The sequence below is a fragment of the Coffea arabica genome, chromosome 11c (assembly GCF_036785885.1).
Source record: "Coffea arabica cultivar ET-39 chromosome 11c, Coffea Arabica ET-39 HiFi, whole genome shotgun sequence".
Lineage (NCBI taxonomy): Eukaryota > Viridiplantae > Streptophyta > Magnoliopsida > Gentianales > Rubiaceae > Coffea > Coffea arabica.
Window position 1 is genome coordinate 43,456,289 of NC_092330.1, and position 25,763 is coordinate 43,482,051.

At 37.0% G+C, this 25,763-nt stretch overlaps 2 protein-coding genes and 1 long non-coding RNA gene across 5 annotated transcripts; 1 reads left to right on the top strand and 2 right to left on the bottom strand.

Annotated features, from left to right (window-relative positions):
- Positions 1–548: 548 nt before the first annotated feature.
- Positions 549–6,565, bottom strand: LOC113717149 (potassium transporter 6-like). Its single transcript, XM_027241816.2, has 8 exons — positions 5,866–6,565; positions 5,278–5,764; positions 5,126–5,179; positions 3,573–3,833; positions 3,408–3,460; positions 2,633–2,756; positions 2,286–2,540; positions 549–1,837 (listed from the first exon to the last, which is right to left on the bottom strand). Exons 1-8 carry the CDS (start codon positions 5,902–5,904, stop codon positions 777–779), a joined length of 2,334 nt encoding a protein of 777 aa, XP_027097617.2. The 5' UTR covers positions 5,905–6,565; the 3' UTR covers positions 549–776.
- LOC140016815 (uncharacterized) lies at positions 6,196–6,697 on the top strand. Its single transcript, XR_011823068.1, has 2 exons — positions 6,196–6,317; positions 6,403–6,697. It is a non-coding gene; the product is annotated as an uncharacterized lncRNA (long non-coding RNA).
- A 10,461-nt stretch (positions 6,698–17,158) lies between these two features.
- On the bottom strand, positions 17,159–25,271 carry LOC113716732 (putative potassium transporter 12). Of its 3 annotated transcripts, none has more exons than XM_027241144.2 (9): positions 24,568–25,271; positions 22,680–22,908; positions 22,337–22,585; positions 21,574–21,624; positions 21,070–21,217; positions 19,658–19,710; positions 19,437–19,511; positions 19,055–19,309; positions 17,159–18,439 (listed from the first exon to the last, which is right to left on the bottom strand). In XM_027241144.2, exons 1-9 carry the CDS (start codon positions 24,820–24,822, stop codon positions 17,388–17,390), a joined length of 2,367 nt encoding a protein of 788 aa, XP_027096945.2. In that variant the 5' UTR covers positions 24,823–25,271; the 3' UTR covers positions 17,159–17,387. The 3 variants fall into 3 exon arrangements, with proteins under 3 accessions (XP_027096945.2, XP_027096944.2, XP_027096946.1); XM_027241143.2 differs by having other exon boundaries at positions 19,437–19,551; positions 20,957–21,217; XM_027241145.2 differs by lacking the exon at positions 24,568–25,271 and having other exon boundaries at positions 19,437–19,551; positions 20,957–21,217; positions 22,337–22,514; positions 22,680–22,846.
- Positions 25,272–25,763: the final 492 nt, after the last annotated feature.

Consider the following 25,763-nt stretch of genomic DNA (forward strand, 5'->3'; position numbering starts at 1 on the left):
GTTATTGGGCCCAACCTCTAGTGACTTTCCATCACATAAAAGATGGGAAAGATGGAGACTTCCCAATGGATTGTCTATTCGCCGAAAAAAGCTGGCTGCCTTAGAACACAACCCGTAACATTCGTGAGTGGGTCGATATTTTGCCTGACCAACTCACAGTGACCTCAATTTTTGACTAAGTGTGGTTGAGAGCTAGAAGACATGGATGGATGAAGCACCCATCCATGTCTTTCCAACAATTTTGGAACAGTTGCCGTACCAGGCTAGGCAGCCCGCTATGAGGTGTCTCTCAGCGCTTCTGCCTCCCTGCCAGCCCCGAAAACATTTGACCGGGGAAGGAATGACGAGGCAATCGAATTGGCTGTGGCCCAGACTCAGAAAGAATTTTAAACTCTCATGCGTTGACTCGCATCCTTCACCAGTCACGTTTTAATATTTTCTCTCGCCCTTTTCCCGTTTCTATACAATTACAGATATCCTAATTCAAGATTCATGCCTTTGGGTGCAGACATCGCCTCTAATTAAAGAGGCTTTGATAAGTCACGGCCTGGACAAAAACTTTGCTGCATTATATTTTCAAATGGATCCATGAAGGCCGACCGAAGGTGGCTCCAACTGTACTCGTCCTGCCCTTCTTTTATGATGAAACAAATGTCACTCGAAACAACAATCTAACCCCGCAAGTTTCATGTTAAAACAACTCGTTTCTTTGATTTTCTTCTATAACACTTAGAAACACATGTACAGGATGCATCACTGTCCTCTACCATCCAAAATCAGATGTGGTAAACCATTCCCACCTCCAGAGTTGATGCATGAGGCACAGTAAATGCATAGGTAGGGGATCTGCAGTTTTTCCTCAAGAAATCATAGCCGTAGTTTATTGCTAGTTTCTTGATTAAGCTAGATCCTTGTTTTGTTTTCACGTACGAGTGCCCCAGTATGTAAGCTATCCCAGCTTCCCTAGCTTCCATAAGTTCTCTCAACTCCTCACGTGCACTGCTGTCGATCTTTGGGCTCTCGGGTATAACGAACCTTACCTTTTTCCTCAGCTTGGTGACTGGTGGAGATCTTATTTCCCTAGGCTCCGATGTGCCAGCTAAGGAAGTGTTCTCGGATTCATCGAACCGCAAGTGGATCCCGTCTAAATGAGTTGAAGGGCTTCCAACCACAGCCATTTCGTCACATTCCTTTGTCACATCGTCGTCTGTGCAATTTGGACTGGACTTTCCAGTCCGTATGAACTCAGCAATGCTGCATACAAGGTCATTTTCAAACACCAGATCATCCTTGTGAGCATCGCGATAACCATACCGGACAATAACCCGATACATCCGATACTCTTTTGGGCCAATGTGTCCCACAAGGAACCGTTCTTCATGTTTAACATGAGGAATTGGGACAGATTTTACACAAAGAAACACCAGGACCTGATGAAAAGCTGGAAGGTTGGTGACAAAATGCGAGAAAATTGCTGGGATTCCAGATACAAGTTCCGTGTGTATAAGGCCAATGCCACGAACCCTTACAATACCTAGGCTGGGACCCAAGCTCAGTAGCCAGTCAACAGAAACCTTATTTTCAACATCGAACTCGTACTTCTTGAGTGTGCCATAGTGCCAAACACACATCACTATCATGAACAAGAATGAAAGGGCAACGGGTACCCATGCTCCTTCTAAAAACTTGATTAGTGAAGCAGAGAAGTAAAGCGCTTCAACTGTGCCAAAGAACACTACAAAGCATATTGCAAGGATCACATTCCGGTGCCAGCATAACACGATAATCAGAGACATCAAACAGGTTGTGACGAGCATGACTGTTATAACAGCCAAACCTGATTTAAACAAAAGAAAGCTGTGTCATAAAATGAAAAAGAGAAACTTTTCAGTAAAAATGCAGGGTTTCTGAGTTAGCAGGTAATAAATCACTGCTTTAATCAGCACACAGGCATAATAGAAAATCGAAATTCTAGAGACACCTGAAGCTCATGCACTATCTAGCTTACAGCACAACGATCAGACAAGGGTAGGAAGAAGAAGAGGTGGGTGAGCAACCACAACAAGGACTAAGACATCAGATTTCTGTTTCGTGAAGTAGCTTTCTGTGAAGGATAAGAGCAAGGAGCTAAAGAATAAGCACAGCTTGCATCAAGAACAACCTTAAACTTGAATTTTGGCATAATGAACATAAAACGTGAAGTAACTTTCATACCTAACACAAGTGATGAATTTTTTTGCAATGTTGTATGCCACAATTATTTTTTGTTTCTTTGATGGCCATACCTGAAGCGTTACCCAAGCGTTTGGTGTCTCTGAACCCAATGGTAACAGCCAAGCATAATAGCATCAAGGTCCAGTTAATCTCTGGGATGTAAATCTGCCCGTGTATTTTGGATGATGTGTGCACTATTTTGACTCGGGGAAAGCAACCCAGAGCAGAACATTGTTTTATAATAGAAAAGGTTCCTGTTATAATAGCTTGGCTCCCAACAACTGCAGCAAGTATGGCAATTACCAGTACTGGCCACCTTAATTTCTCTGAAAAGAAGATTTTGAGGATAAGTGAGCTAACTAGCCTGTAGAAACTCTATGATATTGACAGCCATGTCTTAAGATCTCAGACTACATACCTGGTACAGAAACGTAAAATCCAATGTGGTAGTCATTCTGAATAATATGATGTTGAGAAAGATAAGCAGCCTGACCCATGTATGCAAGGATTAGTGATGGATACACCATCGTTGTGAAAGCAATCTGCAAAACCACAAGCCTCTATTAAACAATCCTGCACTTTACCACAAAGGTAAAATATCTATACTTGACTATTTTACTCACTAGCTTTGTTGCTTACAACATGTATTGCAGCCAAGAAGTAGTTGATTAACTAACTAAAAAATAGATTGAGAATAATCATGAAAAAGCCAATGCTTCATAAATTTTAGCCAATGAATCTACAAACAATATCTATTTTCTGACAGCAGATTCTTACTCTTTTAATAGTAGAGAAGGGGTAATAAAAGCAAAGAATGCTTCATCAACCAAGAATTTATGATTGATTATACAGTGAAGATGCACAATGCTTTAGCCTGGCACATGAAAGCACAGTTGACATATATAGAAAGCTAAATGAGGTGTAATTACTTCAAGTTGACTCCTCTATAGACTTGGCAATATAAGTGAATCCTCGACAAGAAAGCAAGACTACCTATGCTAAAGTGAAATTACACAATGACTATGACATCCGAAGCAAAACGAAGAAAAAAATATTTAACGTCAAAATCCACAGACTATGAAAGGTTTAGATGTATAAATGTCTAAGCCAAGCAGCCAACCTATACAGAATTATGCTGCCATAAACTGAGTGCCTTGAAGTTATAAATCTTCTATTCTATGAGAGCAGTATACCTGTATTGACAACTGGGAAAAATGTCCTAGATCAGCAAACATAGCTTCTGAACCTGAATAGAGGACAAATGTATTATGTTATTACAGGAAAAAGAAAAGGAGAAGAAAACATAAAGGGACCAACAATAAATTGCAATAACTACACAAATCAGTCAACAAACTTGCCTGTTATGCACAGCAGAATCCCGCCCAATGACATCCAACCTCCTCTTTGGGTTTTCTTCAGGAATTTGTACATGTAATATGGAGACAGTGCTTGATAGACCCGAGGGTTCCAATAAAAGATATTATACAAGCCAATGGAACTGATGCACAAAAGCCATGTTATCACCACAGGCGCAAACAAGAACCCGACCCTGTGGGTGCCATAATGTTGAAGGGCAAACAAGCCTATCAGTATGATACAAGCAACTGGAACTTCTATATCTGCAAAAAGACATAGTTAGGAGGTCGTTTTCCATGTCACTTAATGAAGAATTTTAAGAACATGCATTAGCTTTAAGTGATAAATTAATATCAATTATCTTGACTGTATCACGACTCAGCTCATAAAGAGAGAATCTTGACTAAGAAAGGGCTGGAACATAAGACATCAAAATACTTTTTTGGTAATACATCATCCTCTTTTGTCAGGCCAAATTATGCTTTCTCGAATAAAAGAGTTTGTTGATCTTGCCCATGCCATGAAGCTCCATATATTCAATGTACTTTAAGGAAGCCTGTGCCAGCACTTCCAGAATTTTTGCAGCAACATTAAGCTATGCCTAATGGGAAATGTTACAAAGGCCTTGAAGTCTACAGAATTCAACTGTCACTATGATCAACTTTTTGCAGCATTGTCAATACCAAACATCGAAGGAACGATCAAATGAATATGGTTTTTAATTCCCAACCAGAAACCATGCTTCCCACCTTTTCATGATTTGAGAATACCACGCATCTACTTAAACTCAACGCATGAAGCTCTTAAAAGTGTATTGTCCACCACAAATGAATATTTGGCCGTGTGCTACCCACTAGTAAAAAGTTTTGGCATTTCTTAATGGTGAGGCTCCTAACTCTTAAGATAGCATGTGTTCAAGTTGAGTACATGCTGGTCACAGGCATACCTTTCTCAAATGGTAGTAGGTACCAAAAAACTAGGTGAACATCAGATTTTACCTATTAATGGGTGACTTTTACCCTAGTGTTAATACGCTCTAAGCAATTGCACATTCCGCCTGTGAAGAATATTTTATCATTGATATGCATGTACTTAATAGTTTACTGATATTTTCCTGCTGCAATAAAAGACTTCAGTTGGTTCCCTGTCACTAATTTTTAGAAGTCCTAAGGGTATCCTGTTTCTCTCAAATATCATTGATAAGCATCTACTTAAGAGTTTACTCATATTTTCCTGCTGCAATAAAAGACTTCAGTTGGTTCCCTGTCACTTAATTTTCAGAAGTCCCAAGGGTATCCTGTTTCTCTCAAACTACTTTTTCCTTTCAAAATGAGGGCATGAAAAGAGAAAAGAGAAAAGAGAACTGGCACAAGTTTGGTGATAGTTGATATTTGTAATGAACTCATTTCAACAAAAATTATGACTAGGATCAGAAGTTGTTGTCTTAGTATACGTTCGACGTACAAAAGATAGAGTTCAAAATGATGAATCTTAATGAAGAAATGAATAGTTAGACACCAAAAACATTATTTAAGGCAATACGAATTAATCTTACACTTGTGATGCTCTTTTGCAGTGGCCAGTTCAACACCAGAAACTGCAGAAAAAACTGCACAGAGGAACATACGTGTAAACTCGTTGAAGAAATACAACAAAATAGAATCGCTCAAAATTAAGCAGGGGAAGAACCTTAAAATTAGAAAATACCTGAAATAGCAGGTGTAAGAATACCATCACCAATCACCATACAAGCTCCAATTAGAGCCAATACAAGCAAAAATCTCTGCAGCACTCTATGCTTCTCAAGAGTGGATTTCAGCCTTGCCCCAAAAGTAGTTGGGGCAGGACTTATGATATCTTTCTTGTAGCTTGACAATTCTTCATCAGCCGACTGACAATTAGGCAATGCATTCACTCTGGCATGTCTGCATAGCAGTGAATACAGAGCAAATGTGCCACCTTCACCGTTATCATCAGCTTTGAGCACAATGAAAACATACTTGAGCAAAGGAACTAAAGTCAGTGTCCAGAACACAAAAGACAGAACCCCAAAGATTTCTTCGTTGGTCTCTGAATGCTTAATATCTTCAGCAAAAGTACTCTTGTAAACATACAATGGTGAGGTACTTAAATCTCCATAAACCACACCTAAACTCTGATACGCCAGTGTTAAAACAATTCTCCAAGACTCTTTCTGCAACCAAAAAGAAATTCCCAAATAACCAATCACAAAAAATCCAAATGGGATCCCTTTAAAACCAATAAAAATCCAAATTTTAACTGGAAGGAACTCACCTTGACAGGATTTTGAGACACCCCAGTCTCCAGATCCATGATAAGTCCTCAAATTTTCAAGAAAACCATTTTCTGCAAAGAAACTACTCAGTAGCTAGCCAAAGGCAAAATACCCTCCCTAGTAAGGAACTTTCAAGAGATAAACACACGCTGACACGCACAATATCACACGCCAAATTGTATAACACCAAGACTGTATTTTTTTATTCAGTTAATTAGGACCATGTACTCCAAAGATACAGAGCAGTTGAACAACCCCCTATTTTAACTCGAAGGAAGTAGAAAGCACGAAAAGCCACAAGCAAAAGTGTTTCTGCTCTTAAAGAAACTGGAATCAAAGCATCAAGATTTTAGAATATTTTGCATTTGACGCTGAAAGGAGTTTTCTCTTTGTTGCTTGCTTTGCTTGGTTGCTTGTTGGTTCGTGGGATTTTACAGTTTTTACTTCAATGGTTTGTATCTTTTTTCATGTAAATATTTGTTATTTCTTTATTTTTGGTATGTATATTTGTTTTCTTATTATTTATTTTATACAAGGGATGATCTCAGTCTCGGACCGCTTGGCCCATGAGAGGGAAAGTGGAGGGTGTCAAGCGTCAACGTGTACCATGAAGTGAATTCAAGTAGAGCAGACAATACAGGTATCATCAGATGGTGGAATGGACGGATGGAAATTGGATAGATAGATTAAAAAAAAAAAACAAGCGGAAATAGCAAATGTAGTTTTGGTAGTTAATATGAATAAATCAAGATGTAGAGGCAGAAGTTGAGATGAGAGGGATGCTGTGTGATTTATTTAGTTGACTCTTTGTTGCCAGGAAAGTGATAGGTTGCTTGCTGTTTTATTACTCGCTAAAGTAAACACCATTTTTTTTATAACAGTGCAACTATTAATGTGCTTGTCCACAAGTTATGAAATGGTAAAAAAAAAAAAAAGCATTAAATGTGAAAGACTAGTTTAATGAGGTAACCTAAACAACAAAGAAAAGATAGAGAAGCCAATGGGTAGAGTTGATTCTAATGGTTAAAGTCTCCTTTTTCACAGCACACTTCTAGTACAAACGCCAGTAGGATGGTGAGAGACGCGTGTTACACGATTTGCTTAATTACATTTCGTGGAAAGACTTTAGTAAAGAAATTATGGCTTTTGAATTGATTTGTTTTTTGGACACTGACACTATGTATATTTCTTTACACTGATCGGTCTAAATACATGTTATCATGATTAAAACAAATAATTTATATTTGAATATAAATATTACGTGTCATGTACCCGTAGTTAATCTTTTTCATGTGGATTCTAAATGATGATTATATTCTTAGTTAGTTCGCGTTAGTGTAATTAGGGATATAATCGAGCCAAGTCAAGCTCGAGTATTGCTATACTCGAGTTCGACTCGATCCTTATGTAACTAGGCTCGAGCTCGGTTCGAGGTCGATCGAGCCTAAAAAATTGTAACTCGAGGCTTGACTCGAGAAAATCCCTTTAAACTCGAGACTCGACTCGATAGATCTTGACCTGTAGTCAAGCTGAGTTTAATCAAACTTTTTGACTCGACTCGGAAAATATATAATTCTGTCATTATAGAATTTTATTATAAAGAAGAGTATATTGTTTTTAGTATAAATTATACCCATAACGGTCATTTTATAATTATAATATATATATTATTTAAATTATATATACTATTTTAATATATCCCGATTCGACGAGTAGCTCGACGAACCACAAGCCCCAAAATACTAACTCGAAACTCGACTCAAAAATACATTCGAGTAACTTGAGACTCCGTTCGAATTCGGTCAAATCGAATTCAAGCCAAGCCATTGACCGAGCGACTTGCGAGTAATTCGGCTCGCATACATCCCTACGTGTAATGCAATTTTACATAGACCGGGCAAATCTCGTCCTTAATTTATTAAAATTTGTTTTTCACAAGAAATTCTAAAATGTAAATGATAATACAGAAACTTATTTCATGTCCTCGTGTTTCTTTCCTCCCCTTTTTTAATTTTTTTCCTTTTTCCTTCTAATATCAGGAAAAGTGCAGCACGTTACCCTCAAATCAACAGATAAGGCTTGGATTATTGGCCCCCCCCCCCCCCCCCAAGATGCCAAGGCAAGCTCCGGTCTTTTGTGCGAGATAAAAATAAATAAACAATAATGAACATAATGACCAGTTATTTTCATGTGGGTTGGTCTCTTCCACGAAGTAACTCGAATAATTAATTAGCATTTAAATCTATAAATGCGGTACAGTGAGGATCTGCCGACCTATTTGGTATACTTGCATTATTTCGTCTGTGCAACATTTTTATCAGTATACTAATACTTTAGTTAGGTATGTAGCTGACAAGTTTTTTGTCAAGTTTATCTGTTATAATTTTTTTAACAATTTTAGCTACAGTAATCTTAAAAAAAATTTTAAAATTTTAAAATTATACATTTCAAAATATTCAAAAATTTATACGCTTCAAAAATTTTCCTACAACTTCTACAATAAATTATAGTAAAGTTTTAGACAAACATCCAAAAAATTTATTTGCCAAACGAGGCCATAGTTCTGTTAGGTATGTAGTGCAACTTTAGTTCGAAACATATTTTACAAGTTTATTAATGCTTATCAGCTTTGGCCTTAAAAAAATGCACTCTTTAGTATAAATGCTAGATGACTTAATATATCTATATATATGTATGTAACCAACAAAAGCAATAAACTTGATTGATCAATAGAAGCAATATATTTTATCTATACATACAAAAGCAGTATGGACTTTATTGATCAAGAAATAAGCGTATGCACAAGTTCTTCTTCTCCATATTTTATTCTCCATTAGCGTGTTCGATGCCATCATGCATGTATCTTCCTCCTTCCTTCTTATACAGTCAAATGGAGATTCTGGGAAATGTCACAGAAGATAAAATACTTGATTAGTCAGAAACAATAAGTAGATCACGACTGTCTAACAAATTTTGTAAGACCAAAGGGAGTACAATCATTGAGACAATTATTAAGTGGCTTTCAAGGGTAACATCAAACTCCACGCTTAACTTGTTAGTTTGGATTTTATATATGAATTCAAGGCATGCAAATCAAGGACAGGACCCGATCAGCAGCCATACCATACGTGATCCGGTTCAAGCAATCAAGTAAATAATTGAGTTTGAGTTGGTATATAATCAATTCAAAATCTTACTCATGTCCTCTTATATTCTATACAATGAATGTTAACTATTTATATCAAAACATATGCATTGATTGTATACTCTTTCTGTACTAAATAAGTAGTATGTGTTAATATGAAATATGTAGGTCAGTTATGTATTATGTCATTCTTTTTTTGTTAGGTTTCCGCAAAGAGTGGATCTCGCAGACTAATCTCCTGCCTCCCGCAACTTGTTGGCAGCGAGACTCGAACCAGGGGGGACAACACCCCATCTTCAACAACCCCATTATGTATTATGTCATTGGATAAACTGGCTTCAATCTAAAATCTGAAAAGCAAAAGTAAATAAATAAAAGCTTTAATTAAAATGAAAATGGGCAAACCCTTGATTATGTGTTGGTGAAAAGTTCAACTCCATGTGTAGCCTCGTCTTCGCATTAGAAATTTAGAGTACGCTGTTTACATTTTGCCGGTGTCTCTATTGTTAAATCTGATATGGAATGAATACCTTTGCTAAAAGGAAGACTTTTTTCGATAAAAATCAAAAGAAAACAAAAGAGAAAAGAGAAGGAATACAGCACAGTATTACTTTGTTTGGATAGAGTATTATTTCAAACAATTATTTGAGACAATTACTATAATATTTTTTGTGATATGATGTATGCGAGATAAAAATATGGTTAGTAATATAAAAAAATTAGTTGAGAAATGTGTTTATGATGCAAGCGAAATATTAAATTTGATATCCAAATATACTTCACTTTTTTTTTTTTTTTTGAAGAACTACTGGCACCAGCCACCAAAGGTTGGTGCTTTCTCTTCCGAGTCTGAGTGGTTTTCTACTAATAGCAATATTGACAATTCATTCTTTTCTTGTCAATTTTACTTTCCATTCTTGAATGATGGGTTCACCATCCTTGTTTTAAAGAGGGTCCCCGACATGATACGTATTCTTACAAGTTAGCTCCCACGCAGGGGGTACTTGTATGTATCACAATTATAGAAACAATAGATAAGGTATAAGCCCACAAACACGGAACTTTCAACTTTCGAGGACCTATGACGTAATACGATCAATCTTGTCTGGCTTGTTTTAATGAAGTGAAAACTGACTCCCCTTTTTCTTTTTCGCCACCCCAACGCCATTCCAACAACATTTGTCTCCTCTTTCTTCATCAGCTTACCTTCGCATGATCAGCTACCGGAACATCAATTACATTTGACCAAAATTTCGATAGAACTGATTTATTGGATCTAGTCTTTTGTCAAAGCTGAGGAAACTCAGACTTTTTGGAATAAATAAATCTAATTCTCCGAACAACCTTCAAAAATCGGCAACTTTTTAAGGCGTCCAGGAGACTTATCTACCTATCAACCCAACCCCCCAATGGATCTAGTAGTCCTAGTTTCTTTTTATTGTGCATTTAATGTTTGAAGGGTATGAATAAATGTTAAGCCACTCGATCTATGGAATTTATTCAGGTTGTATTTTGATTGTATTTTTTTAGATTTTTTTGTAGAAAAATTACTGTAACGATTTGATATATGTGAGGTTAAAAGGTGATTGGGAAATGTGTTCACCGAAAACATAGCAATTTTTCTTTGAAAAATCACTGTCCAAACAACGCCTCGAGTTTTTGCCAACAACAGTACTCGAGAATTTTTTTTCCCCCTTGCAAGTTTGTTTGAGAATTTCATAAAACGCTAGTAATTAGTTATTTGACAATGTTCAGAATCAATAAAATATGAAGAGTCGCACGTAAATTTTTTTTAAAATTTCCAATCTAATACAGGATGTGAATTTATAAATGTGTTTCGTCTATCTATTGGTTTCAACAAAGGGCAAAAACAAACAGGAGTTAAAAAAAAAAAAAAAAGTGTTTCCTCTATTTATGTTTGCGCGTCCAACAAAGGGTGATGTGACTACATAGAATGATAGGAACCTACCTTAATTAGGTAATTCAATGTTCAATTACTACTATTAGTCTGGGAGCCGGCCGGCCCAGCCGGGAGGGTTGATTGTTCAAAAGAGCGTGACGTGATATTTAGCGAGTCTGCGGGATTGCTCCTGTTCAAGACATATTTTATGGGGCATCCATTTTATATCTCAACCTATTACATCTGGCCAGCCGTTCTATTTTATCTCAACCTATTACATTGGGCCAGCTTGCTTTTATAATTGTCTTGCCATTCACGGTTATGAGGGATAATATCAGAGAGATTTCTCTTAATATCCCTTAACACATTTAAAATTTTAAAAATATCACTTATCATCAATATTTTTGTTGTTTGTGTAACAAAATTAATAAAAATCCCAAACAACCCCTTTGCTCAGTTTGTTAAATAAAAATATTCCTAAACCACTTTGTTTACTCCGCAAAAAAATCACCACCTAAAAGGTAATCTCTAGTTATACTCCATAAATAAATATATTTATAAATAAATATATTAGCAGCAATTATACACTTAAAACTAATTTCTTATTAATTTTTTTCCCAACATTTTCTCAATGGGTGGTCTAAACCTTTAACTTATACTAAATCATTATGAAAGTCAACTCATGATAAACAGAGAAATCATACCTCACCTTGTCATAATCACAAAAAGAAAAAGGCGATTAATATTCAATTTATTACAATTTACAATAAAGAATCGCACAGTCATCCAGAAAAAAGAGTAAAAAAGAATGTTGGAGAAAGGGAAAATAAGAAAAAAGTGACTTTTGATTCCTTTTCTTTAATTTTTGGGCTCTATTTATTTGATATGTGAATTATGTACGAGTGAGGGTTGTTATAATCATTTTGCAATTATTAGGGAAAATAAGTAATGTTTTTAGATCTAGGGTGGTAAGTAATATTAAAAGAAATCTCCGCCGGGGAGGGGGGGGGGGGTTCTCATATTATCCCAAGTTATAAACTATATTTCCCCATTCATGTGAAACTAAAGGGATTGGTGTAAACTTTTTTTTGTGTCATTTTATGTTCACAAGAAATTACCCTTGAAAACTATCCAGTTCCAACTTCCAACATATCCTTCTTCCAACTATATGTATTTCTTATTTTTTTGCTTACTATTAAATAATTATTTGTGTATACAAGGATTGTTAGATGATCAAAGAGGCAAGTAAAATTAAGATCCCAGATTCCTAGTGTGGGGCGGCCAATTTGAGAACACAAATATCCATCCATGTACTTGTATAATCAAGAGGATGGTACTCCGTGATCATATACAAAATCGCAATATAATTTTCTTGCAGGGCCCATGATTCAGTTTAAGTTCCTTATTTCGTGAATTGAATGTGTTGAAAGCGACGTTCAAAAGGAAAAACCCACCTTCTTGAAGGACCTCTTATTTTTCCTCTGTGAATGAGGTATTGTGGCCAGAAATTGGTGAAGCAAAGATAAGAACGACTTTTTCTTTGTTTTGGTTTCTCTCTTAGTTACCGCGTATGAATTCTGAAGAAACAACAGCTCAAGAAATTCTGAAGATGATGGAGAAAAATGAGTATAAAACAGAAGACGTGGATACAAGTCTTTTCATATTAATTCTTGAGTTTCTACCTTCCATGCAGGAATATCAGAACTAAAATGTAGAGAAATTAACAACATATATCGACTCGTTTGGATTGCATTTTCTTGAATTTTTTTATAAAAAAATTACTGTAGCGATTTAATATTTATAAGAGAAAAAAATAATAGAAAAATGTGATCACAAAAAACGACGTAATTTTTTGATAAAATAAAAAATGGCTGTCCAAACGGGCCGTGGAAAAACAAAAAAAAGTTTCTCCATCTCTGAACATCTTTGTCAACCCCCACTATTTACCGATTTTTTTTTCGGGGGAAATATTTTATCAAAATGATTAGACATCAAAGTCATTGTTTAATTAGGGAGGAAAATTCAACTGCTATCCGCTACGTAAGGTAATCCTAATTAATTTCCACTTTCCTCTAAAATCAACCAATTAAAGAGAGTTGTCTAAGACTGAAGTCACTCGGAAAATATCCTATGGTTTCCCAGAATTACCAACTCGAAATCGCACAACTTTTTCAACAATCGTTTGTTGGTTAGCCACAAGAGAAAATTTATCAACGACGAGGACATGAATCATCTGGAGGAAAAGGAACAAAAAAAAATTAAAAAAGAAAGCTGTGCAGGTGGCACTCATATCATATGGATGCAACAGGCAAATGTAGGAGCCATAAGTTGACGAGTTTTGCTGGAAAGAAAAAGGGTCCACCTTCACGGAAATATGACGCGCCAATGATGGGGTGCGATGCACGAAACCACAGTAAGCGGTGGAAATTGGCGCGTTATGGAGTATCTTTCTGGAGGTCAAATTAATGTCTACACCAAACGAAAGATTGAGAATTTGCACCTTCCTTTCCTTTCTTTACTTTATACGCGCTCTCACCACTCGGTGGATTGTGACAGCTCTTTTCACTTTATAAACAAAAATGTGGCTCGACCGCTTATCACTCCTTTTTATCAGACTGTATTGATTGAGAATTGACTAAGCCCCACGTCGGAAAGAGCAAAACGACGTAGTAGCACAGTAGAAAGCTCCTGATTTCCGATGCTTTTTACTATTTGTGGCCGGCTCTCCCCAACATATCGTAATGCACTACTGTGTTTTTTGATATTGTTATGATTTGGACAGCAGATTATTTAAAACAATTATTATAAAACTTTTTATGACGCAATATCTATAAAATAAAAAAAAAATTTAAAGAGATGTTTATGTTGCATGAAAATGATTTTCCACAAATAATACCCATCCAAACAAGAGACATTAATGTATGCATATCACCATTTTTTCCCCAAGAATAAGAGAATGGGATATTTTCTTCATCTTTAATGCTTTCCTTCTATTGTTGAATTTAGGACAATTAGGGGAATTGTTCGTTTCCTTGGCCACCTTTATCTCTTCTTTCCCCACCTCTCTCTCTCTCTCTCTCAAAACGCGTCATCTATTTGTCCCAATTCCTTCGTAATTCAAACATTGAGTGTGTTTGGATTACACATTATTTCATCTTATTTACATACGCTGATTTACTTGCATCATCAACATATTTTTCAATCATATTTTTATCTCACATACATCAAATCAAAAAAATGATACAGTATATTTTTTATAAAATTATTTCAAATAATTTACCATCCAACCACACTCATTGCTACTTCATGCACTGTGCAAGTTTTGATACAAACCTTGGGTTAATCTTTCACTGTGGGCACTTTAGTTAGATATATATATATTTTTTATTTGGCACTAGGTTGTCATTCTCAAAGATGCACAAGTGGGCTTATCTCTAATTGACTTATCTAATTAACTTAATGTGATAAAAAGAAAATTTGGAGATATGCCAGAAAACCCTATAATAGGAAATTTCGTATCCTCTACACTTCTGCTTGGAATATATTAATGTTACGTTTAAACAAAGTCTCTGGGGAGCATGATGATGGATGGTGTGGCTTCTAACTCGTCTTAAACTATTGGCGGAAAAAGATATCCAATGCATTATTGGTCATGACAGAGACATAATTAGGTGAAGACTGTGTTATTGTTATGCAAGCCCGGTGAGTTTGTGGTGCACGTAACTTGGAAATAGCTAATAATTAATAGCACGGAACATGAAGCATTCCTTTTGGCCATGCACCGTTCGGGAATTGACATGACCACATAAGAGGGTGCAGTTATAGTCAAGTTTTATTTTCTTCATGAGGATCACAGATTATTTGGCCCATGCTAGCTTATGTGATGTGCTATATTTACCAGCTACTTAATCGTTGTCCTTGAAGGTCTTAAAGCATCTTCCTCTGAAAAGAAGGACTGGAAATGTGTTTCCCCTTCCCATCGAGAAATCTAATTCTTTTCCTCTTTGTGGAAAAATAAAACATGTAATAGTCGTCTTGGCTAATATGTTATGACAGAAAATTTACGCCTGGGTGGGTTGAAATAAAAAGTGAACAATCCCATTCAATCGTTAGGTACAACGTTGGAGCCACCAAAGAGCAAAAGTCTATGCTTGGAGCAGTGGCCAAACAAACATTGGACAATTATGGGGATGGCCCGGCGTTTCGTCCGTCGACCTCCATTTCGTTGTTGGCAATTTCTTTTGGCCTGCCTCTCCCTTTCAACAAAAATTTAGGTATACCATGATCCGGCTTTTAGACAAGTTTGGTGATATTTATTTAGAGAAAAGTGAGTATAATAGTACAAGAATGCTTAACTTTAATAATGGAATTGATGGGTTCGGCTTAAGCCTGCTCATATATATATAGGTAAGGATAGGAATTTTTCTTTTGGTTGTGACAATAAAAAAATATGTCTAACAAGATGCGCTTTACGTTCATAGTAGAGAAATTTGGTCATGCATGTTCTAGCTACAAACATGTTATGATGTATCCTGACTTGGAATGACTATAGCTACAAAAAAAAAAAAAAAAAATTAGCAAATTAGTTAGAGTCAAGGAATTAATCACAGAATAGTTAGTAGGATTTTCTAGCCTTTTTTTTTTTTTTTTCCTTAATTGAAGTTGATAGAAAGACTTGGAATGACTATAGCTAGTGGATAAATATGGTGGTAACAATTATGTACACATGGGAAGTATACATAGAGCTCGAGATAGTTGCATAGCACTCCATCTTGTAAGGGTAAACTTGGGATAAAAGTGATGACATAATTTTTTACGCATGAAGTGTAATTTAAGAAGATTAGCTTTCAATTTACACTAAAAAGGCCCTCTCCTCCCTTATACGATATATAGTATAGATAGATGTTAGAAAAAGTATTTTTATAAGCAGTTGTTAGAAATTCGGTACCTGTAAAGTTGAGTTATTATTAAGAATCAGATATTTTGGGCTTAAATTTCGTCTTAAAAAAGAACGCAAAACCTACAATGACGGACGTTGTAAAGCTTGATGTTGCTTATATGTAAAGATGACCAAGACAAAGCAAGTATTTCAGCTAAATATCAATTAACTTGTGATTTAGTTTAAAAAAAAAAAAAGGAAAGAGGAGAACCCGAAATGAATGGAAGGCACGTCCAAAACAATAGGCGGCTTTTCTGAAAAAACAATGAGAACAAGTCCAAATGCCAGCCGACTCGAATGAATGCAGACAAAAAAAAAAAATTCTTGGCTGTTACCTAAAATTTGCGTGCCTGCATGGCATTAGATCACAGCAACCTAAATTTTATGGGGAAGTGGTGGTGCTGCGTGACGAGCCTCAGGAATGTTCTTGTTCATTCTTTACTTGCGCGGACGCCAAAGGAAGTCGATGAACAATGCCAGCAAAAGGCTCATCACACGTGGTGGACTACCTTCACTCCGATCCACCCTTTAGACGGTGGTCCAATCTTGTGACAACGACCCGTTGCTTGTCTCTTTATCTGCTGATGATAGGCCCTCTTCTCTCAGAAAATTCATGATGGTGGGCTGCCGACGAATAGATGCTATTTCCCAATGGCCACAATAATAAGAGGACAAACTGATTCGGGATTATGACGCTTCAAGAAGTCACCCTGTCTGGCAAAGCCCATACCATTAATGGAGCTAAGTCACTCCTTCCTTCAGCAACTTGGGTTACAAATTCAGTCGAATACGAAAACCGCTCCAGCCCCACCCCACCCCCATACCCACAAAAAAAAGAAAAAAAGGGGTCTTACGAATGCAGCAGCTAGAGAATGTCAGTGCTGCTGCCATCTAAGATTTTGGTCTCTTCACGATTTTGAAGGATGCATGATGCATGCACGATCCCTTGTGTTCGCATCTTTGAAGCACCACTCGAATGGGAAGTAATTCACGAAAGAGAAGCCAAAAGAAATCTATGAACCTAATCAGCAGTTATATGCAGAAGCATGAGGCGTATATAAATCAGCAGTTTTCCTGACTACAACATAAGAAAGACGGAAGTTTTGACGACATGCCCCAGCGTGCTTCTTAAGTTTAAGATCATCAATCAAAATGCAACACAGCCACAACCAAAGAATTTGGAAAAGAGGCTACCATCCAGCCCAAAAGTACAGGAAAGCAAGGATGTCTCTTGGGGTGAGTTACGACAATCATGCTTTGCAAACTTGATACACGTAATCTTGCACTCATACCTTGCAGAAGCCAACATTAGTGCGAGGGAACATGCATTTATACAGTTTGGACCCAACAGAGACATTGGCCGTATCAATATAGCAAATAATAGTAAGCAGTATCTCTTCATTGGCCTTGCTCAACTTTCAAACAATACTACACTTTCCAGACAATCTCTCGTGCCTCTAAAAAAAAGAATAGGCACAAAGATTCCAGAAAAGCGTGCCAAATTGAAATCAAATTAAGCTTCGGTAGAGTATCACCATCAGACCATATATGTCATCCCTACTTGCACTATGTTCGTGTGAGGAACTCTCATAGTTGCAGCACCTCCTCTGCAGTTCCTCCTCAGGAACCCATAGAAGTAGTTTATGACAAGTTTCTTGATGAACCAAGAGCTTTTCTTTGCTCTCACATCACCGTGCCCAATCAAGTATGTAAATCCTGAATCAGTGGCTTCCTTAAGGTCCGACAGCTCATACTCTAGACTAGGATCTTCATCTACTGACATGACACTGGCTGGCAGTGCAGGAACAGACTCTTGTGACGACAAAGTTTCTTCTTCTTCCAGCCTCTGGTCATGCATCAATGGGATCCTGAGCTCCCCAATGCCATCGCCATCCTGTGGTCCAGATTCCCTTGACATCATGGAAATTCTATCAAACTCGGGTTCTTGCAGACTGCTCTCCAGTGCAAACTCCTGAGCTTCCTTTCTCAAAAATTTCTCAAGGCTCTCCACAAGAAGCTGCTCAAATGCATTGTGATCATCTTTCCTCACATCTTTATACCCATATCGGGCAACACATCGGAACATATGATAATCTTTTGGACAAACCCTTCGAAACAGAAATCTTTCATCCTGAGGTACAACTGGCACGGGGACATATTTAATGCAGATGAACACAATTGTGGAGTGGATAGCTGGAAGTTCCAGTAAGAACCGCCCAAAAACAGAGGGAATGCCTTGAACGAGTTCATTATAAAGTAATCCAACACCTGGCACTCTTACAGTTCCTAAGGTAGACCCAAGCTCAAGCATGAAGTCCATTGAGATCTTCTCTCGAACCTCACTCTGATACTTCAGTACGCTTCCGTAGTTCCAGGTGTACATTATACAAAGAAAGAAAGTGGCAAAGACAAGTGGAAGCCAACCCCCCTCCATGATCTTGGATAGAACAGCAGACAAGTAAATGAGCTCCACAGTTCCAAATACAAGTGGAAAACATAGGGCCAGGAACAAGTTAGTTTGCCAAATCAGAAGCATCACGAGTGTCACCAAGCTAGTGCTGACAATCATAACACCAACTTCAGCAATGCCTGCAAAGAATAATTGACAATTTAATTTTATAAGACTTGCAAACTACATGTATATACAAACGTGTATGCACATTGGCAACACTGATCGCAACCGTAAAGTGGAAAAACTAGAAGTTAGCTGAAATTTAATGGTTAAAGGCCATGCTGAAATAGAAAAGGCAAACTCAAACGTCAGGTCTATGTAACAGGGTTTTAGTCTGCACTGAAGTATGAAAGATTTTGCGCAAAACTATAGAAGCAGTAAGAACAATGAAAAACTCAGTCATCTGCTGATAGATAACCACTCAGGCTCCAGAAAGGGGATAAGTTGACAATTCAGAGAAGAAACCAGCTGGCAGTCTTCACATCAAAATAAAAAGTCAATGTGCACTTTTAGATCACTTGCAGAAAATGGATGCTTCCACATGATGCTGTGGTTCGGAAAGAAAGCAAATTTTCAAATTCGGATGTTTGTAAACAAGATTTTCTGATTTAAATTTACAAAAATGCTTTAGTAATAATTTTATATGGGCTTTTAGGGAATTTATGTCACTTCAGTCCATAAAACCAACTTTGAGGAGATGAGATAATTGAGTATGAAGAACCAATCTGAAAGCTTAAAAGAAGAAATCTTACCATATGCATTAGCTATATCTGTAGTGCTCCTAAAAGCAGCAACCACAAGTATACACATAATCATCAGAAACCAATTGATTACAGGGATATAAATTTGGCCCATCAGTTTCCTTGAGGTGTGAACTATCTTCAACCTGGGAAAGCATCCAAGAGCCATGGATTGCTTGATGCATGAAAATGAAGCAGATATCATGGCCTGACTGGCAATGATAGCAGCAATTGTGGCTAACACAAAAACTGGCCAGAAAAGACTCTCTGCTTGTTCACAAAAATGGAAATGTTCAAAGGATGGGTACATGAAACAAAAATGGGTATTTAACTATTTGAAAATGAAGAAAGCACTTTGGATGACACTGGGTATATACATCTCAGCAAGCATTACCTGGGACAGAATTATAAAATATCCTATTAGCTGAATCAGGGTGTCTGCTAAGGTAGGCCGCTTGTCCCATATATGCTAGAAGAAGGCAGGGAAATACCACACCCGTGAAAGCAATCTGGAAAAGTCAGTTACATAACAAAAATAATCTATATAAATGCATCCAAAGAAAAGCTTTATAAGCAGTCAAAGGATGATTGAGTTGGGGTTGTGATTACAGAAACCTGTATCGACTGCACAGAGAAATGCCCTAAATCTGCAAACATAGCTTCTGCTCCTGCAATCATTGAGTACAGTATGCAATTAGGAATCAATTTCGGCCAAGTCAGTGCTGTACTTTGAAACCAAAGAAGTAGACAAACACAAACATTCCCTCAGCAGTTAAAACAAAAATTGAAAGAAAAACAAGAATCATGATAACATGTTTGGGCTTTCTTAAACATCCTATTATGTGCTATTACTGAGCAAAACTTAACCTCAATATAGCAGGAGGAAGATGATCTTGAAATAGGAATGGCAGTCATACATGATATAACCATCAAAAGAAGGAACGTTGATCGTTCAGCCAGCTGCTTCATGTGATTAACCATGCTATGGGCGTTATCTTCCTTAAATTACTGATTTTGAAATCAATATCATAGTAATGACTTCTTCTACAATACATTCCTATAAAAGAGTGATTGTGGTTTTGTAGTGAAGCATATAGGATATAGCACTCTTATAGACAGAGAAAATGGAGAGAATACATGTGCACATGCTAACTTGAAAGGAGATCGAGTGGATACATTACTTGAATATTCATTTAACCAGTCACATCAGAAATTACTAATTCAGCTGGATTAGTAAAATACACAAGGTTTGGTCTATTGCACATAAAAAAGAAAAACCACCCACTTAGTCAAGAAAAGGGAGGAAGAACATGAAAGCATGCAAGTAATGGATAGAAAGAGTACTTGAGAATCTCCATTTATAGTTAATTGCACCTCATTAGCTTTTAGAATTCAAATAGGAGGATGAAGGAAGAGATACTAGACAAATACCGCGAAGCAACCAAGGAGAAGGCGAGAGAGACACAAAGGGAAAAGAAGGAAAGGAGAGGATGCATCTAATCTCGTGACTCATCCAAATCTTTCTGTCCTTGCATCATCAGCCTTTTGAGTAGGCAAGTCATATACCGTAAGTCAAACAAAGTACCTCAATGAAGAGAGGATGATTACCAGACAATCCTTTATTTCAATTAGTTGCAGGAATCCTCTAATCAGCTCTACACAGTGATGCTCTCCCCAAACTCACATAATAATACAAACTTTTAAATTACTAACTGCAGTATTTTACTTTTCTTCTTCCTTTGGCCATAGGAATAATCTTAAAACCTTGTGTTCATCAACAATGGTGCATCTACTTCCAGAGTCTTCTTCGACAATGATACAACCATGGAAGGAAGGTTTTCTTACATTACAAACCAAGCAAACTCATAGGTCACTTAAAAACGAATTGCACAAGAGCATTCAGACTCGATTTACCTGTAATGCATAAAACACAACCACCAAGGGCAGACCAGGCCCTACTCGAATTCTTTCTGAAGAAAAGATAGATGTAAGCTGGATTAAATGCCCTTACAACAGTAATGTCATACGTGATCAGGTTGTAGAGTCCAATAGATCCCAAACTAAAGAACCATAAAGAAAGGGCAGGAGCAAATGTTACGCCAACTTTACTTGTCCCAAAACGCTGTATGCTGAATAATGCGATGAGGATAACAATTGAAGTGATAACAAGAGCTCCTGCAAACAGAATCACAAAATCTCAAGAGGGTCAGAAGGATTCACATGTGCAGCCCGCTATGTACTGAGCAGCTGCATCCACGCTTCAAACCTTGGGCACTAATTACCCCCAATTTGCCATATTACTTGCTAAAAGAAGCCTAAAGTAACTAAAATTTTTTAATCCTAAAATAGGTTATCTGTTTGGGCAAAACACGATTATATGGATGGTTTCAATCTATTAAGCTTGGTTGGCTCATTTCATTATCTTGTGCTACAAGCCTACATATAGAGATGATGATCACTATACGTATGCTGTTGCAGACATAAAAAGTGAAAGAATATTAGTCAGTTATCAAATTAAGAAGCTCATTTACCTGTGCCAAATCCCTTGATTTCACCTTGCAGACCACTCACAGCAGACATGACTGCAGAAAAAAGTATTTTTAGGAAACAAACAGAAGGGCTAGCAGCGTTACATGTTATCACAAAATTAAGTTTATTAGTAAGGTGTCAAAAAAGCAAAACATCATTCTAAGCATCCTAATACATCGAACATAGTTGTCAGACTTGTCCTATGGCCAAATCACCAAATAATTTTTTTTTTCATTTCTTTAACAGAACCATTGTATTTTGATCTAAGTCAACTAACTTTTGCTTGGTGCATCATCATTAATGCATTATTTTTTCTCGATATTCAAGAAAAATTAATGTTCATGACTGACCTCAGGAACTTACCTCAGTACCAAACTTTAAATGCATCTTAAATATATCAAGTGAACTTATCCTTACATCACTTCTATTTCAAGGAGTATCATAATCATCTAACCTATGAACTAAATTCCTCACTCCAAAGAATAGCTTTCTGATCTTGGATCCTTCTTCCCCGTTTATTCTTACAGAAGTAAGAGAACTATTGAACCAAGAAAGACCAGGGTACTTGACAATGTAAGTGAGAGATGGTTCCAGAAAAGCGCATGTGTCATGCTAATAGTTAGGCAGTTGGAATTGATCAACATGGATGTTCAATTATTGTGCAACACTGAAGTGTGATTTATTTGACTAATTTATCCGAGAAGGATAATATTTTGCCCACAAGCTAAGCTTACTTGAGGGAAAGTTGGGGTTATGACTCAGTACCTGATATTGCAGGAGTCAAAATGCCATCTCCTATTACCATGGATGTTCCTGTCAGAACCAACAGCAATAGGATGGTTTTCAGCCAGGACTTGTGTTCCAGAGCATCTTTTATATTCAAAGCCCTTTCAAGTTCCGGAGTGGGCAGTTTGAGCTTAAAACTAGAGATGTACTCATCAGCCTGCTGACGATTGGGAAGAAGATTAACTTTTGCATATCTACAGATCAATGAATATAATGCAAATGTTCCTCCTGCCAGTAAATCAAAAATCACAATGAAAAGCCAGGGCTGAAAAGATCAGCAGGTTATACAACAATGAAACGTTTTTATGCAAAAAATACATACCTTCGCCGTTGTCATTGGCCTTCAGCACTATAAAGACATACTTCATTAATGGAATGAGAGCAATGGTGTACATCACTAGTGATAGAGCCCCTAAGACATCAACTTCTGACGTGATGGTCACCTTGCTGAACACATCAGAGAAGACATATAAAGGGCTCGTGCCCATGTCACCATACACCACACCAAGAGTTTGAAATGCCAAGGCAAGAGTTTGCCAAAGAGAAGCATCCTGAATTGTTAAAGCAAAAGATTATTTGGCAAAGGATAGAGTATCTACTTAGGTCATTAACCCTAATAAGAAATGGTCAACAAAAGATAATACTAGAAGAACTTATGTTTACATTTGCATCCTTTAGCTAGTAATTGAACAAATTGCCCCTTTCTAGAGTTCTTACTGGATTTCAACCAATAACTTAAACCGAACAATAAGAACTGAAAAGTTTGAACAGCCAAGTAAATAAAGTAGTTTCGTCTAAGTAAAATATGTAACAAGGCAGCAAGGAGAATGTTGTCCTTTCAGGATGTTTTTGTAGAAGTTCCCTCCAATGTCTGCTGGAAATAAAATTGCAGTACAAGTCCTACAATAGCCTCCAAACTTATAAGTCAATTTTCTGGATTAATTTAATCAGTTGAATATTCAAAGCTAAGCCACCAACTCAAAAGACAATAAACTATTGTCGTTGATATTGGGCTTCGTGTCTAAATTTTGATTAATATGTACAATTCAGGCTATAGAGGTGTACAGCCACCCCAGAAAGTCACTGAGATAGGAGTTGGAACAAGTGTTGCAAAAGTGTTTTACCCCAAGTCCACAGATTATGGCTCCTAATCTGATGAAGGTTGGAAGAAACACATCCTACTACCTTGAATTAGAGATTGGAGATTGGCATGCAAGAGATAAAAGCTTGATGTGGTTACATGTAGGATGATTTGAGCTTTTGGCCACGATATTCCTATTCCTTTTTTGGCATTTAATTATAAAATCAATGCTTCAAAGTTTACCCAAACATAGGACACTTGGCAAGACAGCCACTTCATGTTGCTTAATCTGATATCTACTGTCATGGAGAAATTCTAAATGCCCAGAGATGATCACTTGAAATGTCAGCGGGCTTCTGTACCCAATGCCAATAATGCATCTTACCTCACTAACTGTCACAGAAACCTGTTTAATTTAACACCATATAGATCCTTAACCAAACCAATTCAAGCATGCTCATATATCGCAAAGTTCTTAGCAAAAAGATCAAATTGCATTACATCAGTTGGAAAACAAGTGAAACATTAATTCCAAGTTTGATAGTCATTTCATTTTGTCCTCCCCTCCCAGAAGTGATGCAGTCCTTTTGACAAAATCTTAACTTTGGAAGTAGGAATGACTTTCCTCACTTTTCAAGTGTATCAGCTGAATGCTCAATACAACTCGAGGCCTAAAAGTTAATCCGCAATTTAAGAGACTTCCCCTGCATGTGATTTGCCATGGGGAAAGTAGTATTTGAACGATGATTGATCACAATATCAGTTTGGGACTTGTAATTGCCCCAGTAGGTAGATTTAAGCCAAGACCAGTCACAGAAATTTTAAGCCTGAAACAGCGACTCATAACAGACATAGATTCTGCTGATTGTGGCCTTGTCAAATTATATTGCAAGCAGTACAAAACCTTCATTTCATTTCACATCACAAAAGAATACCAATCCCCACCCAAAACTTTATACATTAGAATAGACTCGAGTATCTTTTCCTAACATGCTTAATTTGAGTTTAATGTTCGGATGCTCCAGTGTCCAAGTACGCTGATGATTCCATTTTACTAATGAAATGCAACTACTCAAAATTAATTGTCAGCACATAGAGAGAAATCTAGAGAACTTAAAATTATGGTGACCTTTTTATGATTGCCATGAGCTCCAGCAATCTCCATAGCTTCAACATCAAAAGAATCAACTCTCTTGGGCTTCTTGACAAGCCTTCTTCTAATAGATCCATACCCTTCTCTAATATCCTGATCCCCACCCAAGGACCAAGGTGGTGACTTGGAGTCCACTTCACTGCCATCCACCCACCTTGACTCCCCACCTCCACTGCTACTAGTACTACGCAACAACCTCACGCTACTACTCTCTTCAATCTCTTCTTTCATGGCTCCTTCTCAAGCTGCTCTGCAATTCCAACCAGCAGACAATGACTTCTAACTATGAAAAATGGCTCAAAATATCACCTTTCAGTCATTTTCCGACATAATCTGCAAAGCTCACTTGCCAGGTTACCCAGCTGTTCAGATAAAGGCTCTCTTAATTGGTTGGTGTAGTTAATCTAGTCAGAATCAAGGCCTTACACGAACCCTTTTGCCCTGAATGTTGCAGCAGGAAGGATGAAAGATCCAAACTTTGATTGGTGCCACCGTGGCGGCAATCTGGGCTCTGTATGGGGTAACTTTTTGGTGGTATTATACCCAGAATGGCTTTGATGACCAATGAATAACAGAATATGTTCGCCATTCTTGGATCCGACGGACGTTAGCATATGCTAATAGCTCACCCAGTCAGCCGCACTAAATGACAAACTGGGACAGAATTCGCAGTAGTGTATTCCACCAATTCTACTTACCAGTCTCTATTATTTATTGGTGAAAATTTGGGAATAATAAATAGTGACTAATGAGCCAGAAAAAGGAGTGGTAATTAGAAGAATTTTTTTCCCTTTTCTCCTTTTATCTTATACATACTATTTACCAGATATTCAATTTGGTAAAAAGAATTTGGGAATTTGGAAATCGATTTTTCAAGATAAATATTCAATTGTCGTCCCAACTTTAGTTGATAAATTAGATATTGGTACTTGGATTTTGGCCGAAAAACTGAAAATTCGGTAATGTCAAAATTCAAAATAGCAATAATAAGTTAAATTATTTGAACCTTCTCTAAAAGAATTGTTACACCAAAATAATGTTCCATGTATTTTTTTTTCCAACAAAATGCAATCAATTTAGCTAGTAATACTTCACTATACTATTAGTTAGTAGTTAGTAGTTATCTAATTACCCATTATGAATTAGTATTTAACATGTACAACTAATATTTC